At 35.2% G+C, this 21,374-nt stretch overlaps 1 protein-coding gene across 3 annotated transcripts in view; it reads right to left on the bottom strand.

Annotated features, from left to right (window-relative positions):
* Positions 1 to 21,374, bottom strand: part of FMN1 (formin 1) — a 588,141-nt gene that overhangs the window by 39,644 nt on the left and 527,123 nt on the right. For all 3 annotated transcript variants that reach the window (XM_056810223.1, XM_056810225.1, XM_056810224.1), the window contains 2 exons: positions 7,065 to 7,116; positions 1,846 to 1,995 (listed from right to left, as the gene is read on the bottom strand). In XM_056810223.1, coding sequence (XP_056666201.1) covers positions 1,846 to 1,995; positions 7,065 to 7,116 — 202 coding nt within the window. The remainder of the gene's footprint in view (positions 1 to 1,845; positions 1,996 to 7,064; positions 7,117 to 21,374) is intronic.

Raw genomic sequence — 21,374 nt, 5'->3', positions numbered from 1 at the left:
AAGCTTAAAATTAATATTCAATAACTCCAAGTATCTTTAATAAGATTTATTAATAACTAAAATAAAAAGCTAGAGTAAAAAGGGAGCTAACTCAGCTGTGGTCATGAGAGAAGAGAGGGAGAGGCAGAGTTACACACAACTATATACAATATGCAAGCACTGCAAGTTGGGGATGAAAGGGGAAAGGGATGCTGGGAGATGTAGTTCAAAGGTACAAAATATCCATTTATATAGCTGCAAACTTGTTCAACAAGAATGTCTAAATCTTTTTTTTCCAGTTGCATAGGACAAGTTTAGTTGAACTCTTGCTTTCCTAAGGTGGTAGGGGAGCATGAGAATCTCTAAAACTGTTTAACTTCTTTGAAAATGCACCACAGGAGTATTAAATAGCATTGCCAATTAAACCTCAGAGAAAGTACTACAATTCATAAAGAACAAAAATAACCCCACTAAAAGGTTATAAGAACACAAATCCCTGCTCTCACTTCTCTGAATGACCAGTCCAAAGGTATGAAATATTACATATATTTTCTGATATTTTGATTGGTTTTTATTTTTCCTTTCTTCTTTCCCTCCCTCCTTTCTTTCTTTCCTCCTTCCTTCCCTCCTTTCCCTTCCTTCTTCCCTTCCCTCCTTCCTTCCCTTCTTTCCTTTCTACCTTCCTTTCCCCTCCTCCCCCCTCCCCCCAGCCACTCTCACTCCCATCCTCCCTCTCTCCTTCCTTCAGTATGAATGAGATGCAGGAGGAAATATGGAAATTGTGACAACAAAATATGTAATTAAAATTATTTTTTAAAATAAAAAGCACTGTAATTCTTTAGTTTTGTTTGATGAAAATGCTCAAATTTAGCTTTTGAGTAATGACATGCTGAGACTTAAAAATCTTTTTCCCCTCCAGATACCAAATCATAATCTCCAACTGCTATATTTATAAATTTAGGGTTACAGAAAGGGGTGAGCTAGTAGTAGTGATGAACAGAAATAATTTTCAATGAATATTTAGTGTAGATACCATCTGGGAGAAGAGCTTCCTTTACTTTGGCAGACTTCTTTTTTCCTTTGCACTCCTAACCCACTTGCTTCTACATCTGTTTTGCAGCAGGTCTGACCTGTTTGAAGTCTGGACCGATAGTACTCCTTCAAGAAGAAGGGCAACCTGCTAGAATCAGTTATGGCCAGAGATACAGGCAGGGATGTTCCCCATGGTAAACACAAGGAAAAATTCAGCCTTTCCAAGAAAGAAAACAAACCCCAAACCAACTCTGGGCAGACGTTTTCCTTCTGCTTCCAACTAATAAAATCAAGAGGTTGCAATGAGACCCAGCGGCATGCAGTTTGATGTCCTGGGCAGGATACAAGGAGTCAGAAGTGGCGCTGTAAATCCAGCGTGGGGCTTCAACATTGTGTTAAGTGTGGCCTGAGTCTCAGGGACTTCCCTTTGATGCAAGTTCAGTATATTAATGGGAAAAGCATTCACTTTTATTTGTCTGTACTGTCTGCGACAGCAATACCACCTCATTTAGGCTGGCCCAACATGAGAATGCCCAGAGAAGCAATCTGTTGCAAATTAGCACTGCTCCCCTTTCATTTTACTAGCTAGTAATTGGAAGGGGTTAAGAAAGTGTAACTTATCAGATCATGTGTGTTTATCTGCTTGAGGTGGGGGGCAGCAAGCCTTCCCTGAATTTCCCTGTGCACCCCGAGGCAATAATGTTTCCTTGCTGTCCACTTGATCTGAAAGCAAACACTGACGCCTGTGAAATATTGGAGTGTAATTTGTTAAGTTTGGGGAGGCAGTTTCCCAGACTCCTGTAGGGGGTATTAATGACTTTATTAGAACCTTACCTTTCTTTAGAAATATTCTTACTCTCTCGTTTCCAAATGGTCTTGAAGTCACTGCAGAATTCATACCACACCATAAACACATAGTTGGGTGTGATCTCTTTCTCACCGGACTTTGGCTTCATCCCAAAATATCCTACCGTTGTTTCAAAGCTGCAGGAGAGAAGAAAGATGAGAGGGAGGAAAACTGTCAACACATAAACCCATGGGGGGATGTAGGTTTCCGACTAGTCTGGTTTCTGACTCAGTAGTTCACTCTAATAATTACTGTAAATTCCCTTCAGCCTTGGAGAGTATTATAATTTTAACCACCCAACATGACAATCCTCAAAGGTTTTTTGGAGGCATGATCCTGGGGACATGTCTTTTTTTTTTCTTTTCTAGGAATCAGAATATCAGAATGGAGAGGGAGAGAGACAGACAGACAGACAGACAGAGACAGACAGACAGAGAGACAGAGAGAGACAGACAGACAGACAGAGAGACAGACAGACAGAGACAGAGAGAGAGAGAGAGAGAGAGAGAGAGAGAGAGAGAGAGAGAGAGAGAGAGAGAGAGAGAGAGAGAGAGAGAGAGAGAGAGAGAGAGAGAGAAAGCCTGTGTGTGTGCGTGAGCATGCTGAGTGTGGGAGAAGAGGGGAAAATTTTGAGGTCCACAACTCTCTTCCATACCAGATGCAAAATCATTACAAAATAGGCTACACTGAATACTGAATGAGGCATAAAAAAGTTTGATTTCTAATCCTAGCTCTGTCTTTAACTGGGTGACCTTGGGCCTTCCCTTTTGTTATCTGGACCTCAGTTTCTTCCTCTATAAAATGAGGGGTTAGACTACATATTTTTATGATTCCTTCCAGATCTAAGATTCTGTGATTCTAAGTGCAATACAATTCAATGACAGACTGGCAAATCAACTCATAGAGTATATTTGGTGAAATCAAAGTCAGATTTGCTTGAGAACTGGGAAGATGACTAAGGTGGCAGAACATCCCTTGTAGAGATCTAGTCAGGAAAAAAAAATGAGGCCTCAAAGAAAAGAATTTCCATATCCTTCTGACACTTTTTACACTCTAGTCTTTGTTTTCTCATCTGTAAAGTGGGAATATCAGCACCTACCTCAGAGGTTTGTTGGGAGGATAAAATAAGATTACCCTCTGTAAAGTACTTTGCAAACCATAAGGTAGGATTTAAATTCTAGATATTATTATAAGCAGCTAATTTAGTGATGTAGTGAAAAAAGTTTTGGACTTTGAGTCAGAAAGACTTGAGTTCAAACTTAGCCTCAGAAATGTACTAACTGTGTCATCTTGGGCAAATCACTTAATCTCTTAGCCTTAGTTTCATCATCTGTAAAATGGGGAAAACAAAGTTGTGAGGATCAGATAACATTTAAAATTCTTTACAAACCTTAAAATGCTATTTAAACATTGGTGATTTTTATGATAGAAATGCCTAGGTCCCTGTCACTGAGTAAATACAAAGCTCTAGGTACTTCACAATTTTATATCTAATCTTAGACCCTGCCCTTATCCATTTCCCATACCTTCTTCTTCCAACAAGAACAAAAAGGCTAATTTGCCAAAGGCAAACACACTTCAATAAATAGACCCCTTTCCTAGGACATTAGAAAGTAATTAAAGGAGCTATGGCCAGCATGGTTTATGGCTCCATGGTCTATCATCTTCTGTAAGCTCCACATTTTTGTAGCCATTTCGAATATAGGACTTCTATTGGAATCCTATTCATCACTGATTATAAAACTCTGAAGAAAACTCCTTTCCTATTATGATGGATACTTTCATCTCATTTTCAATTATTGGGCAATATGTATCTCATAAGAGTTTTTATCACATTTCACAGATGAACTGTTAATTGATTCCATGACCATGATTAGGTGAGATCCAAGCTAGAACTACAGCTCGGAGTCCTATAAATTCTTTTTGCTTCTGTAAATAAAAAAAAGTCTGTTTTTAGTACAAATTAAAGATGTTGGTAAGGGACTTTTACTTCCTAATTATTAAAAGAATGGAAGTGGAGGAGGGGAGCAGGTCAATAATTTTAGTGGCTTCCTAAAAGGCTCAGTCTTGTAATTTAAAAACATATAAATTCTAATAACCAGAAAAACAAAAACAATAAAAACAAAGAAGGATTTTTTTCTTTTTGAATAAGATGGAAAAATATAAGACTATAGGAATAAAAATTCTTAGGAAACCAAATGAATAGTCTGTTAACAAAAGTGGTATTATCATAGAAGCAAATAACAGATCAGATACATAAACTCACAGAGAAGTTTATTGTGAGAATATTTGGAGGATCATATATTGTTATAGCTGGAAAAATTTTTTTAGAGATTATCTAGTTCTAGCCCCTTATCTGATAGATATTGAAAAATGAGTTCCAGGTAGGGGGAGCAAATTTTGATAATTCATTAGAGGCAGAGACTAGATAAGAATCAGGTACCTTGATGCCTAAATCTGCCCTTCTTTCCATTACAATTCTTTATCTCTCTTGCTAAGTAGGATGGGTATTTAAAAAGAAAACCTTTTATTCTGTTTTAGACAAGTAGTTTTATAAACTTTTGTTTGTCTTTATCCTAAAGGTCTGGTGAATGGCAAATAACACTTTTCTTATTAATTAGCACCCCCCCCCCATACTTTCACATTTATTTGGTACAAGCAGACATATTCAGTAGGTCTACCTTAAGCACTGAGAAATGGGTTCCAAGAAAGAGAAAGGAGAGAAAGGTCAACTCCTTCCTCACCAGCAGCATGAGGCAAAGGGGCAAAAAACAAACATTGTGTTTGAATGGATCCACAGTCTCCTGATGATACTATAAACACTGAAGCCATTTCAGGGAATGACACTATGAGTTGGAGAATTGCTGTTATCATAGGGCAGGAGAAAAGCATGTCATCTTCTCTGAGGTTTTGGTTTCCCAAGATGTAAACAGAGTCTAACCATATACACTCATTGTCTTCCCTCCCTGGGATTCTGAGGCCCTGTTAGCTAACACTTACTGGAGTGAAAACTAAAGGGAATGTTGAATTTCAGCAATTCTAACTGTATGTTTTGGAAACTAACAACATCAAATGTACCTCTAGAGAAACCAGAGAAAACAAATTGCTGGAAGATGGGCTAACTTGGCTAATCCCTTCAATTTTACCAAAGACCAAACACTTGATTTGAATCAATCTTTGTTTCTCTTCTCAAGGAAAACCTAGAAAATAAACCTACAACTGTCTAAGAGCTGCAAATACAACATAATTGTCGTTTACAATTTCATTTCAATAATGGCCACTATAAACAATCTTAAATAGGATTTCTTATCTATTAATTTTACATCTTGTAAATTAATTTCTCTTCTAATAATATTAATATAATGCTCAAGAGCAGGAAAACTAACAGACAGCAATCTGAAGAACAAGAATGTTTCCTACATGTCTCACAATAGAATGATAATCCTTGAAGCATCCTTCAACTTATAAAAAAGATTTCTAATTGTATATTTTGCATTCATATGACTTTTTTCTGACCCTGAAATTACTCCCTTAATTATCTTTATTTTCCTTCAACAATTTCCTGTCTCATTTATATCATTTAATTCAGCCAAAATTTTGGCATAGATAGTGATTATATCAAAGACTGCCCCTGCCCCCTCCAGAAAAGTGAATTGTTCTGTATCTTCTCTTAGGCAAAACTCCTAGAAAACTGCATTTACAATGTAAGATCCCACAGTGGAATATGTTCACTTATTGTTTTCCATGCATACTCTTCAGAAACTGCTTAGGAAAAGCAAATATTCTCTAGCCTCAGAGTAAATTGTTTCTCTTGAGGATAAAACTGAAGAATTGACCAAATCTCACAGGAATATTACAACACTGACTACCAACCTCTTTTCAAGAGGGCAACTAAATTGTGGTTTCCACATTAAAGATGGGATCTAACATTTTTTCCCATTCTGTCATGAAAGCTAGACCACCTTCACCACAAAGCCACAGAAAATGCTGAGAATGGCAATTTAGGGTCTCACTCAGCATAGCTAATGTACCACATCAGTCTTACCCACTCAGGTGGGCCTCTTTTCTTAAAGCCTGAACAAATACAGAAAACAGAATTTCTCTCCTTTGGCATTTGTGAATCTTCTGATAACAGCACCTTCTTGGGATTCCCTATGTGTACAAAACAAATGCACCATAAAACTAGCATACTTCTTTTATACACTGGAAAGGAAAGACTAGCATACACCAAAGACCAAAGAACCTTAGACAAAATCTAAGATTATAACTACAACTATATTATTTCTCCATCAAAAAAATTGGGTAGGAGAATGAAAAAAAATTCCCTAAAGCTCTTACCCCAGCAGTCCATAATATAAGTAGCTGCAATGAAAAAAAGGACTAGATAATACAACCTGTTTTAAGTTGGTGTAGACAGATTCATAACTTTTTACCACCTAGGGCTTAGAAGTCAATGGAGTTTAAAAAAAACTCTCATTGTTTTAGTGGTAAGAAAGAAACTTATATTAGCAGCATGGCATAATAGAGAGGTGCTGTACTTTATTTTTCTAATGTCCAATGATTTTCTCATTCTCTTTTCAATTGTTGTGGCAATTTTGTCTCAACATCTGGACCAGCAAAGACCCGTGCCAATTATATGCTCTTAATTTGAGAACTTCTAAAACATTAGGGTTTTGCTTAGCTCTGAAAAGGGAGAGAGTGTTGGATTGCTTGAACTGTGCAAAAGGAATAAAGAATGTTAAGGAATCATCCTTTCAAATCACTGGTACTTTCCTTATAGTTATGTCCTCTTAAGGAAAAGAGAGTGAGGACATTAGGTAATTAGAGATCCATTCTCCTCACCATCACCTCGCCCCCCACTTACCCCTGGCTCGCCAATCACTCATTACTTTCTTTCATCTTCAGATCATCCTTGTTCAAGATCAGAAGAAAGGAAGAGCTTTATGAAAGTTCTACTAATCTATTATTCATACTTCTGAAGAGGAAAGCAGCCACTAAGCATCTCTTTAAAGCTGAATGAAAAGGTGGGAGTAAAATCAGATGGCTGGTATTATCACTTCTGGAAATATTCCACCTCCTCTTCCTCCTCTTAGAGCTTTTTCTAGTCCAATTTCCAGTGAATTATCTTTCCCCTGGAAGTTTGGTCTTAATTGGGCTGAGAAAATGGTTCTCCCAGGGAAGAACATGAAACTGATAGATCATTTACCTTTTCTGAGCATTCTCCAAGTGGGTTTCTTCCATTTTATGCTCTCCTTTTGCTGTAAAGGAAAAACAATTTATAATTACAAAAAGCTACATCTTTTCCCTTTTAATTTCATGCTGAAAACCAGAGAAATCTGCTTGAAATGGGAAGAAAGTCATTAGTTACAATATTAGTTCTTATTTGGAATTGGTAACTTAGAACAAAATGGTGGAGAGGGTATGTGGAACAATTTGCCACCTATACCACTCATTCACTCATTCAATACATTCATCAATAGGCATTTTTAAAGAACCTATGCTAGGTATGGAGGATACAAAAACAAAGTGAGGTATGCTCAAGAATCATATTTTATTGGGGGGAAACAAACATGAACATATATAAGTGCATACCAAATAGCCACTAGATAATTTGGGGGTGTGAGGTTCCAGCTACTGGAGAGATAAGGAAAGGCTTCATATCTAAGAAATTCTAAGAGACAGAGGTAAGGAGGGAGTACATTCCAGGGATGGGAGACAGTCATCGAAAATTACATGGAAATGGAACCCTAACCCTAAATTCACCTTTGACTCTAATATTCCAACTCTTCTTCCACTTCCAATTCTAACTCTAACCCTTTGACTCTAACCATAACCCTAAATTTGCCTCTGACTCTAACACTAACTTTATTTTTCTGACTTTTATTCTAACCATAAGACTTTGACTCTAACCCTAATCCTAATTTTACTTCTGACTCTTAACCATAAATTCATTCCTCTGCTTCTAACTCTATCCCTAACCCTAACCTCCCCTCTAAAAAAAAGACATGGAAATGGGAGATAGAGTGTTATGCAGTCAGTTTGCCTGAACCATCACTCCCTATGATAATGGCCAATGAAGCTTACCCATCACACTGTGACATTCTTGTCTTTGAGACAGCATTAATTGAGCTGCTTATATCACTAATCCCCTTCTGACAATATCATGAATTCGAAACCACCATACTGACTATTGAGGACAAGCACGTGCTCATTAAAGAATGAACCACAGGATATATTCTTATTTGAGCTAAGAAGCTTTCCCAAGTTGAATTCCTGAGACAATATCAAAGGATGTTCACAGATAGGAGGAGGAGGTCATCTTTATGTTATCTGTTGGAATATGGCTGTGAAAACAATCACCATTATCAGTTTTATGTTTGTTCTCAACATTTACTTCACTAAATGAGATCCTGGATAAAAAAAAGATGCCTTAGTTCAGCCTGGAAATTATTCCTGATGTTCTACAGAGGTCAGCTCCCCAAACTCATCATTAGTAGTTGCAAGTTCCTTCCATAGTATGAGATAACTAATTACTGACATTATTTGGGAATTTAGCTTCATAGGGAAACCATTTTGATTTATATGATTACTGTGTATTAATGCCTCAAGATTTTCAAGGACCTGACTTTGTTTTGTCTCAGCATAGTCAGGCAGTGGTAGTAGTTAGACCACTAGGTGGTCTTGTAGGTACAGACTTGGGCTTGAATTCAGGAAGGTTTGAGTGCAAATTCTCACCAGCAGACACTCACCAGCAATATGATTGTGGGTAAATAATTTAATTTATGTTAGACTCAGTCTTCATCAGAAAGAGATATCAGTTACCTCACAGAATTGATGGGAAGATCAAGAGAGAACATGTAAAGCACTTCTTAAACCTTAATCACTATATAAATGTTAGAAACTATTAGCTAATATTGGTAATTAATCATTCCAGACCATAGAAATATGCCAGCTACTTGAGATAGTCTTATTTTAACAAATGGAGCCCTGGGAACTTGGAGGTGAAAGGTCTGAATAAAACTTTAAAAGCCAAGCTTGAATAGACTTGAATTTTGATATTCTGCATTTATATTTCCAGGAAGACAGAGGCATTACTCTCCGTCTTCTGTACTAACTTGCCATTAATAGGAAATACATTTGAGTTGACAAAATTATTTGACTTGAAAATGGAGGTGATATGCCTATACTGCCTACTTCAGAGTGTTGTTGTGAGGAAACAGCTCTATTGAACATGCAGTACGCAGTTTTATCTGAGATCTTAATGTGCTAGGGAAATAAAAGGTTCCTTTACTTTTATGCAAATTATCAAATCAATGTCAACTATGTGGAATGATAATTAATTCTTGCACAAACTGATTGTCCCCCATTCCTTCCATTCAATCCCCATCCCTCCAAGTCTCCCATCAACTCATCTGCTTGAAATTTAAACATGACTTTGGTTAAGCATTTCTTATAGATCTCTCTGCCTCATCTAAGACCAAGTATTAGAAATATGGATTCAGCAAAAATTTTATCCTATGATAAATCAATCTTAAATGAGAATACTTTCCTATTTATGGACTCTCTTATCCCAGGGTTAAATGTGATCATGAAGATGCATTTAGGCTACCCTATTTTTGAGAATATGGGATATTCTCATTTCAAATTATTAGATATCTATTCTTAATCTTTAACCGAAACATGATATTCTTCAAGGTCTCCTAATAGTGAGTTATAATTACTTCAATTCTCCTAAAAATATGTAGACTCTTACCCTATCTATGGCAAGATTTTCTAAGGTACTATTTACAAATGGCATTTATACTAATTTTGTATCCAACTCTAAGAAACTATTTATGACTGTTCTAGGCTAAAAATTCTTCCTAAACTAAATCAACATCTCTTCTCTTATTATTGCAATCTAAGTGATTCCTACTTTTTATTTTAAAAATTATTTTTAACATTAATTTTTTAAAAATTGAGTTCCAAATTCTTGCCCTCATTGCTCCTCCCAAACCATTGAGAAGGCAAGCAATATATCAATTATGTGTATATATATCAATATGATATCAAATATGTATATGCAAAATTATATGCATATTTCCTTATTAGCCATGTTGCAAAAAAAAGAAAAATAAAGTGAAAAAAGGATGTTTTGATCTGCCCTCAGAGTTCATGTAATCAATTATTATTCTAATCTCACTAAAAATGGATGACTCTTTTCCTGTAGTAGGACTATAAAATGTCTTCCCTTATCCTATCTATTGAATTCTTATCTATCTTTTAAAGCCTAACTATATGAAATATTCCCAATTCACTTAGTAATGATCTTACCTCTTGCACGTTACAGAGAACCTTGTTTTGTACCTCTCTAATGCAGTTATGAGGTCTCAACATCTGTGGTGGGACCTAATTTTCCTAATAGCAGGTAGGCTCCATGGGGGAAAGAGCTATTTTGTCCAAGCTTTAGATCTTCTTCAGTGTCTAGGAGAACTTTCTACCTACAGTTATAGCTTTAGAAGACAGCTTATACTCTGTCCTGCATTGTAGCCTCAAGTTGAAGACTACTTTAATATAATAAAGAATTACCCACACAACCTCCTTGAAATATGACATACATTTTAGATATTTAATTTCACATATTCTGTTTATGGATATCCCCCTTTCTAACCAAATTTGTGAGTTATGTACATTAAAAAGCCCTGAACAATAGGAAACATATAACTAAATCATAAATAATTGTGATCAATGTTTTTTTTTGTTATCATGGTGATAACTATAAAATATATTTCTAATAAATACACATTGATGGGTAGGATCATTTGCATGTATAAGGAAAGAATTGGACTTAAAGTCATAAGGACCTGAGTTCAAGTTATGCCTTTAAAATTCTATGGGACTCTAGACAAGTCACTTCATAATCTTTTCTTTATTTGTAAGGTACGTGTTGTGTATGTGTGGGCAACCAAAATACCTACCTTATAGGATTGTGAGGATCAAATGAGAAAATATATGTAAAATATTTTGCAGACGAGATTCAATTCCTAGCTTTGCAGGTCATTAGTTATATGATTTTTGGCAAGAGACTTCTCTAGCAGCCTTAGTTTCCTTATCTTTATAATAACAAAAATAATAGCAATAGCAATGATAATAACAATAACATGACAAGATTGGTCTCTATGATCTCTGAGTTCCTTTTTGGTTTATAGGATACTAGATTTAAAACTGTAATAGGTTAACTTAGCATCAAGGTCAACTTCTTTATTTGAAAGTGAGAAAGTTGAGGCCTAGAGAGATGAAATAATTTGTTCAAAGTCACAAAATAAGTGCTAATGACCAGATTTGAACTCATAGTTTTTTTTCAGTCCAAATCCAACATTCTTTATATTGTACTACACTGTTTTTTTCACCATCATATTTAATTAGGGAGGGAGGAAGGAGGAAAGGAAGGAAACAAAAAAGAAAAGGAGAGAGGGAGGTAGGAAAAAAGGGAGGGAGGAAAGTAGGAAAAATAGAAGGAAAAACAGGAAAGGAAGATGGGAAGAAGACAGGAAGAAAGAAAAGAAAGAAGAAAGGAAACAAGTATTAATTAAATGTCTACTAAGTGCCAGGCATTGTGCTAAGTTCTTTATAAATATCATCTCTTTTTATCCTCATAACAGCCCTGGGAGGTAGGTGCCCTTATTATCCCTATTTCCTGGGATGAGGAAACTGAGACAAAGAGAGGTGATGTGACTTTCCCAGGGTTGCACAGGTAGAAAATGTCTGAGGCTAGATTAGCTCAAGCTTTCCTGAATCCAAGCCTATGGCTCTATCCACTGTGCTACCTAGCTACCCTTAGGTGAAACAAATAATCTCAAGGCTCAGTAGAAGATTCAATATGTGACACAATTTTTTTTTGTTAATGGTACAATTATGGCAACCCCATTTTTATACACATGGTAAATAAAATTACAATTCTGTGAGGTATTCGGGCTAAGGAAATGTATCAATTCAACATACTGAACTATTCAACATAAATCTCAAAAAGATACTATTCATAAGCTTTAGGAGTGACTTTCAAAGAAATTCATTTCCTTATGCCTAACATAATTAAGTCCTATTTAGGGATACCTGTCTGTAGGGGCAGTAAAAGCACTAGAATCAGGAATAGGGAAGTAGGATGGGAGTGGAGGGGGACTAGAATATTGTCCTAGAATTCTTTACACAGTCTATTACACTTTAATATACCATGGTTTATAGACCTGACATGGTTGGTATAAACCAACAGGACACACAGTAAAGAAGTTGTTTTTATTATGGCTCTACAAATAGCGATGCTAATGAGGAAACAAAGGGAGTGCTTTCCCCTTCATGTGGTATCCATCTGATACTACACCTTTTCTTAGAAAATCACCCTGCCATAATGCTCACCGAGAGTGACAATTGCACAGCACTGAAGGGAAGGCTAGTTGCAGGGGGGTGGGGAGGTTGGGGAGGAAGGGGCAGGTGCAGAGAAGGTGGAGAAGGAATAGTTTTTTTGAGGTTATTTTAGAGGAATTAAATGAAAAGCATAATTATAGACCTTAAACCAGGGCAGGAAAGTCTAGAGTTATGGAGGCTAACTTTCTTATGCCTTTCTTACCAAAGATGAGGGCATAGCTAATGGTGCCAGCAACCAATACCTAACGAATGTAAATAAAGACAGGAATTGTGACTCATTTATGTAGGGAACTTCTGAGTAAGGATATATTGCAATCAATGGAATCAATGCAAATGAACAGCTTCTCTATAACTTTTAGTAGAAAGTTTTCTGGATCAGTGGTGTCAAATTCAAAGAGAAACTGAGCTATTAAAGTGCACACAAGGAACCCTGCAGGTCTCCTACTGACTTAGAGAACCACATTGTATATGTTTTGTTCTACTTGTATGTATTTTGTTAAAATAGTTGGGAAGAGAATAGGAGAGGGACCAGGAGAGACCTTAGAGCAGTAGCCCCCAAAATAGGGTGCATCCATGGGGAGTAGAGAAGGAAGAAAATATTAAAGCCTCTATTTATATTTGTTTTTTTTAATCAATAAAAATAAGAAATAATTTAAGCTTCCCCAATATTTAATATATAGATTGGCAATGGAATTCTCACTGGGTCTATATGTTAGACAGACATGTGTCATGTATGGTACATGAGGTACTCTGCAGAAGGCCTAGGAATTCCACAACTAAATCCTGTGTGATTCATTGTTTGATGGTGACAATTCTCTACTTTGTTTGCTTTCAGCATCATATCAGGATATATTATATTTACTCTTGACTAGTGAAATAAATTTATGGATTATCTAGTTTTAAACTAATTCTCACAAAATTGACAAGTGGCTTAATAAAGATGCCTGTAAAGAAACTATTCTTTGGGTTGGAGTCAAGATGGTGGAGTAGAGAATTACTCAGCTGAGCTATTCCAACATTCTCCTCCAAATAACTTTAAAATAACTCCTCAAATTGAATTCTGGAGTGGCAGAATCAACAAAGGGCCAGAGGGGGACATTCTTCCAGTCCAAGACAACATTGGAGATTGCAAAGAGAGATCTGTGGCGGGGGAAGGAGGCTGGCCTATAGTCCACATGGATGAAACAACAATGATGGGGAGACTTAATAAATGGTAGTTATAGAAGAAGCAGCAACTTTAGGATATCTCAAGCCTGAGACAGTAAAGGGATCGGGTAAATGGCCAGAAAGAGATAACAGTGATGTAGGGCCAAATGCTATTTGGCAATTACATTGCCTACATTCACTTCTGAGTCACAGCTAAAGGGTAGAAAAGAATACTTTTGATCAAGAGGGAGTAGAAGACTTGAGGAATGGTATTAGTTTCCAATCCCAAGGGAGAAAGCGACCTGAGGGACAGAGTTGATTGCAATCCCAAGGGATCAGGTGCCTTTCCTGAATAAGGACCAGAGTGCAGATCATGAGAGTAGTGACCACACCTCTTCCCAGATCATACCATCTTAGAAACACCAAAAACTTACAAATCCCTAGAACTATATCTAAAAGCAGCAGTGTGAAAAAAGCCTGAAGCTTGAGACACCTCTCCACCTTAGAACCAGAGGGTAAAAAAAGAAAATTGAAACAATTCACCAATTACCATCTGAAAGAGTTCCCAAAATGAAAACTCCCAGGAATATTATAGCCAAATTACAGAGTTCCCAGGTCAAAGAGAAAACACTTCAAGCAGCCAGAAAAAAACTATTCAAATACCATGGAGTCACAGTAAGGTTCACATAAGATTTAGCAGCTACCATGTAAAGAGGTGGGGAGGTTAGAATATGGTATCCCAGAAGGCAAAAGAACTGGGTTTAAAACCAAGAATAACCTATACAGCAAAACTAAGTATAATACTTCAAAGAGAAAATGGATACTTAATGAAATAGAGGACTGTCAAGCATTCCTGATGAAAAGACCAGAGGTGATTTGAAAATCTAATTTTAAAATACAAGACTCAAAAGAAATGTAAAAAGGTAAATATGAAAGAGTTAAGGGACTCAATAAGTTTAAACTATTTACCTTTCTATATGGGAAGATGATACATGAATCTTCTAAGAACTTTATCATTATTAGGGCAGTTATTAGGATTATGCATAAAAAGGTATAAAGGCAAGTTAATTATTTTGGGATTATGTGGGAAAAAAAGGACAAATGAGAAAGAGAGATGCCTAGAGAGAAGGGTGAAAGATGAGGAAGACTGGAAAATTACCTTACACAAAAGAGGCAGGCAAGGAAGAGCTTTAACAATAGAAGGGAAAATGGTGAGTGGGGGGAGTAGGTAATGCTTAAGCCTCACATATCTAAAATGGTTCAAAAAGGGAAACTACATATCCATACTCAACTGATAATAGAAATCTATTTTACCCAGCAAGGAAGTAGGAGGGAAATAGAATAAGAGAAAGGGAGTGGTGATAAAAGGGAGGGCAGATAAAAGAAGTCAGTGATCAGAGGCAAAACAGACATTAGAGGAGGGAAAGGATATAAAGAGAGAGAGAAGCATAAGTAGAAGGAAATAAGATGGAGAGAAAAGCCCAGTTAGTAATCATAACTGTGAATAGGAATGGAATCAACTTGACCATAAAACAGAAGTAGATTAGAAACAAGAAATCAACAATATGTTGTTTACAAGAAACATATTTGAAACAGAAACACAGAGTTAAAATAATGAGCTGGAGCAGAATCTAATATGCTTTTGCTGAAGTTAAAAAAAGGCAGGAGTAACAGTTAAAGGTCTTAGACAAAGCAAAACCAAAAATAGATCTATAAAGGGATAATCAGGGAAACTATATCGTGCCAAAAGGAACCACAGACTGAAGTAATATCAATACTAAACATATATGCACAAAATGGAAGAGTATCCAAATTCTTAAAGGAAAGTTAAATGGATTATTGGAGGAAATGGACAATAAAGCTATACTAGTGGGGGACTTCAACCTTCCTCTCTCAGTTAAATAAATCAAACCATAAAATAAATAAGAAAGATGAAAAGAATCCTAGAAAAGTTAGACCTTTGAAAAAAGTTGTACAGGAATATAAAGGAATATACCCTTTTTCTCAAACACATGGCACCTTCAAAAAAATTGACCATGTATAATAGTACATAAAATATTAAATGTGCCATTAAAATATTAAATAGTGCATGCAGAAATAATAAATGTATTCTTTCAGACCATAATGTGATTAAAACCACAATTAATAAAGGGCAATAGAAATATATATTAAAAGCTAATTTGGGGAGCAGTTAGATAACTCAGTGTGGATTGTAAGCCAAGCCTAGAAATGGGATGTCTTGAGTTCAAATATGACCTCATACACTTTCTAGCTGTGTGGCTCTGGGCAAGTCACTTAAACCCCAAATGTCTTAGAACTAATGTACAATATTGATTCTAAAATGGAAGGTAAGGTTGTTTTTTTAAAGTGAATTTGAAACTAAATAATCTAATCCTAAAGAATGAATGAGTTGAATTAAAAAAATCATAAAAGTATCTCCAAAGAAAAGAGATAGGAAGACACATCCTCCCTGCTTTTCTTCAGAGGCTAGAGTTCAAATGTATGAAATATTACCTAGAACATAAAGAGTTTTTTGGATGTGCTTATGATTTTGAGCTGTCTTTTCTTCCCCCTTTTCTCTTTTTCTAAAAATTCTTTGTAATAAAAGATGGCTCTCTGGGAAGTAGAGGGGAATACCAGGAGAAAAGCTAGGTGAAACAGAAACAAAAGGTATGTATAAAAAAGACTGCCTGCCCTTTGATCCAGCCATAGCAATGCTGGGTTTGTACCCCAAAGAGATATTAGGGGAAAAAACTTGTACCAAAATATTCATAGCTGTGCTCTTTATTGTAGCAAAAAATTGGAAAATGAAGGGATGCCCTCCAATTGGGGAATGGCTGAACAAATTGTGGTATATGTTGGTGATGGAACACTATTTTGCTCAAACGAATAATAAACTGGAGGAATTCCATGTGAACTGGAATGACCTCCAGGAATGGATGCTGAGTGAAAGAAGCATAACAAAGAGAACATTAAACACAGAGATTGATATGCTGTGGTACAATAGAACGTAATGTATTTCTCTACTAGCAGCAATTCAATGATCCAGGACAATTCTGAGGGACTTATGAGGAAGAACATTATCCACATCCAGAGGAAGAATTGTGGGAATAGAAACACAGAAGAAAAACAACTCCTTGATCACATGGGTGGATGGGGATATATGATTGGGGAAATAGACTAAATGATCACACTAGTGCAAATATCAATAATATGAAAATAGTTCTTGATCAATGACACATGTAAAACCCAGTGGAATTGTGCATCAGCTATGGAAAGGAGGTGAGGATAGGAAGGGGAAAGAACAAGAATCTTGTAACCATGGAAAATATTCTAAATTAATTAAGTAAAATTTTCAAAAAAAAAATAAAAGTTTAAAATCATAAAAGCAATCAATAATTTCATTAAAGAGAATGGCAACATTCCAAAATTTGTGAGTTGGAGCCAATACAGTACATAGGGGAAAATTAATATCTCAAAATCAATAAAATAGAGAAAGAGAAGATCAATGAATTAGGCATGCAACAAAAACAACAACAAATCACTAGAAAAAAATTAAAATTCTCAAATTAAGTACCAAATTGGAAATCCCCAAAATCTAAGGAAAATCAATAAAATTGAAATTCAGCATAAAAAAGTGGAATTAAAACAGGAACTGTTTTTTAAGAAACTAATAAAAATAGATAAACAATTGGTTAATTAGATGAACAAAAAGAAAGAATAAAATCAAATTAGTGGTATCAAAAATTAAAATAATGAATGTACCACAAATGAAGATAAAATTATATTTATGAGTTTTCTTGTTCAACCTTGCTGGAGTGGTGTGCCATTTTATAGATGAGTAACTGAGGCAAAGAAGGTTAAGTGACTTGTCCAGGATCACACATCTAGTAAGTATCTGAGGCCAGATTTGAACTTAGTAAGATGAGTATTACTGGTTTCAGTCTCTCTCTTCACTATGCCACTAAATGCTTTGCAGAAGAAGAAATAGAATATGTAAATAACCCTATTTTGGAAAAAGAAATTGAACAAATCACCAAAAAGTTTCCTAAGAAAAACCAGAGAGACCAAGTGGATTCTATGAAACATTTAAAGAATTATTAAAGCCAATACCTAATAAGCTATTTGAAAAAAAATAGGTCAAAAAGGAATCCTACCAAATTCTTATGACACAAATGTGGTTTTGATACTTAAGCTAGTGAGAGCAAAAGCAGAGAGGGGAAACTATAGACAAATTCCTTTTATTTTTTGAAAAATTTATTTAGTCAATTTAGAACATTATTCCTTGGTTACAAGAATCATATTCTTTCCCTCCCTCCCCTCCCCTCATCCCTTCCTGTAGCCAACATACAATTCCACTGGGTTTTACATGTGTCATTGATCAAAACCTATTTCCATGTTATTGATGTTTGGACTAGGGTGGATCAATTAGAGTGTATAACCCCAATCATATCCCCATCGACCCATGTGATCAATCAATTGTTTTTCTTCTGTGTTTCTGCTCCCACAGTTTTTCCTCTGAATGTGGATAGTGTTCTTTCTCGTAAATCTCTCCAAGTTGTTCAGGATCACTGCATTGCCACTAATGGAGAAGTCCATTACATTCTATTGTACCACAGCGTATCAGTCTCTGTTTACAATGTTCTCCTGCTTCTGCTCCTTTCGCTATGCATCAAAGGTCATTCCAGTTCACATGGAATTCCTCCAGTTTATTATTCGTTTGAGCACAATAGCATTCCATCACCAACATGTACCACAATTTGTTCAGCCATTCCCCAATTAATGGGCATCCCCCCGTTTTCCAATTTTTTGCCACCACAGAGTGCACCTATGAACATTCTTTTACGGGTCTTTTTCCTTATTATCTCTTTGGGTATAAACCCAACAGTGCTATGGCTGGATCAAAGGGCAGACAGTCTTTTAGTGCCCTTTGGGCATAGTTCCAAATTGCCCTCCAGAATGGTTAGATCAATTCACAACTCCACCAGCAATGCAATAATGTTCCAACTTTGCCACATCCCCTCCAGCTTTCATTACTTTCCTTTGCTGTCATGTTAGCCAATCATCTAGGTGTGAGGTGGTACCTCAGAGTTGGTTTGATTTGAATCTCTCTAGACCAATTTCTTAAATGAATATTGATAAAAATTGAAATAAAATACTAGCAAGGAGATTATAGCAATATGTTACAAAGATCACAAACTCTGATCAGGTGGAATTTATACTAGAAATTCAGATCTGGTTCAATATTAAGAAAACTATTAGCATAACTGACCATATCAATAACAAAAATAAAAATCATAGTGAGATCAATAGATGCAGACAAAGACTTTGAGAAAATACAATACCCATTTCTATTAAAAATACTAGAAAGGGTGAGAATCAACATGCCCCTTTAAAAATAAGTACTCTATATAAAACAATGAGTAAGAACTATCTATACTAGAATAAGTATGATGCCTTCCTAATAAGGTTAGTAATGTTACAAGGACATCTGTTATTGCCACTATTAGTCAATATTGCAATAGAAATAATAGCTATAGCAATAAGACAATGAAAAGAAATTGAAGGAATAAAATAGGCAATGAATTTCTAAAACTCTCACTCTTTGCAGCTGATATGATGATATGCTTAGAACACCCTAGAGAACTAAGTAAAAAAAAAAACTAGTTGAAAATTAATATATAGAGGAGTTAAAATGACTTAAAATTAATACTTTTCATTCCATTAAATGTAAAAGGTTTTGCACAAATAAAACAAATGCAGTTAAAAATTAGAAGGAAAACAGAAAACTGGTTAACATTTTTTTTTGCAGTAAGTTACACTGATAAAGAGTTCATATTTCTCAAATAGAGAAGTGAGACAAATTTATAAAACTAAAAGCCATTTGGCAGTTGATAGTCAAAGGACACAGATAGGCAGTTTTCGCAAGAAATCAAAGCTATCAATGAGATCAAAGGAAAGGAAAAGGACCTATTTGTACAAAAATATTTATAGCAGATCTTTTTGTGGTGGATAAGAATTGGAAGTGAAGAAGGATGTCCATCAACTGGAGAATGGCTTAACAAATTGTGGTATATAATTGTAATGGAATACTATTGTGCTATAAGAAATGACAAGCAGGATGATTTCAGAGAAACTTGGGAAGACAACATGTATGAATTGAAGAAAAAATGAAGTGAAAAGAGAACATTGCATATAGTTAACAGCAGTATTGCAAGGATGATCAACTGTGAAAGATTTAGCTACTCTGATCAAAACAATGATCCAAGACAATCCCAAAGGATTCACAATGAAAAATGCTTTCTACTTCCAGTCAGAGAACTTATGAATTCTGAATAAAGGTTGAAGTATGCTTTTTAAAACTTTATTTTTATTGTTTTACTTTGTGTTTACTTTTTTTTGCAACATGGCTAACATGAAAATGTGTTTGAAATAACCCCACATATATAATTAAAATCAAAGTGATTGCTTTTTTCAAGGAGGGGTAAGGGCAAGTGGGAGGGAAAGAATTTAGAACTCAAATTAAAAAAATTAGTACTAAAATATTTTATAGGTGCTTGAAAATATTTAATGAAACAAATAAAATAATTTTAAAAAGAAACCCTTTCTTGAGGAAAATAATCATAACAACCACAAGTGAACAGAGAAATAGCAGAGCTGATACTACTCCTAGTCAAGTCTAGTTCTTCACATTATGAAGTAAAACCAATTACTATATAATCAGATTGAACAAGTCATTCCCCCATATGAAATTATCAAGATTATCTTAAATATAGGTTTCTACCTATTATCATTAATGAATTTCTCTTTAAATATATATCTATATAACTTGATAATCTTCTCAAGGAGGTGTGAGAGGATTTGAAATTCAAAAATTTCAAAAATGAATGTTAAATTTTTGTTTACATGTAATTGAGAAAAAATAAAAATCAAATGTAAAAAGTATGTATATATACACACAAATTTTGCATCTTGAAATGTTAGCTAAAATAATACTTAGGTCACTATGACTGGGAAGACATTTAACAATTAATATTTTGTTGTTGAAAACTATAATTCACCTATAAAACTTGCATATTGGCACAAATGAAAAACTCAGAAATAGATTTTTCTAATTAAAAAAGGATTCAAATAAAGAGTTTTATTGGATTTGGAATATATTAAAATATAAAGATGCAATCGCCTTCTGATATGTGTACTAGAACTACTGTTTGGCATCATGGAAGATGGAAATTTATTAGATGATTTTAAACAAAAATCATGCTTATTTGGTTCATAAGATTGAAAATGAGTATTATGATTTATTATGTATAGTCAGTGATAACATTTTCCCTTTTGGATCTCAATATCTGCAACATATCTTTTTATCAGCTATGAGAGTTAGTAAACCCAAGCATTTAAATGAACTCAATTAAAATCAGACTTTCCAGTCACAGTATCTTAAAATGTTAAGCCAAGATTTTTTTCAAAATGAGGAAACATTTAATTGCATATCTTGTGTTAAAATTGTAAAAAAAAATTTAAACCCTTACCTTCTGTCTTGGAATCAATACTGTGTATTGGTTCCAAGGGACAAGAGTGCTAAGGGCTAGGCAATGGAGGTTAAATGCCTTGCCCAGGGTCACACAGCTGGGAAGTGTCTGATCCTGATTTGAACCCAGGACCTCCTGTCTCTAAGCCTGGCTCTCAATCCACTGAGCTACTGAGCTACCCTGCTGCCCCCAAAATTATAAAAATTTAATGAAAGCAAACATGTTTTTAAAAATAAAATTAACATGAAATAATTTGGTTTAGCTCATGTTGATCTAATTCTTCTTCAATATTTTTAAAGCATGTTTCATAATGTATGCCAGGTGTGTGCTAGAATTGGCTTGAACTGGCTCATGAGGGATGATTGTTATATTTCCAGTGTGAGCATTTATATCTCAGAAATTGGCAAATATTACAAAACAGAGCTTGATTTATTGTT

The sequence above is a fragment of the Monodelphis domestica genome, chromosome 1, assembly GCF_027887165.1.
Source record: "Monodelphis domestica isolate mMonDom1 chromosome 1, mMonDom1.pri, whole genome shotgun sequence".
Classification (NCBI taxonomy): domain Eukaryota; kingdom Metazoa; phylum Chordata; class Mammalia; order Didelphimorphia; family Didelphidae; genus Monodelphis; species Monodelphis domestica.
Note: the sequence above shows the minus strand (reverse complement) of the source record. Positions and strands in the feature narration are given on the sequence as shown.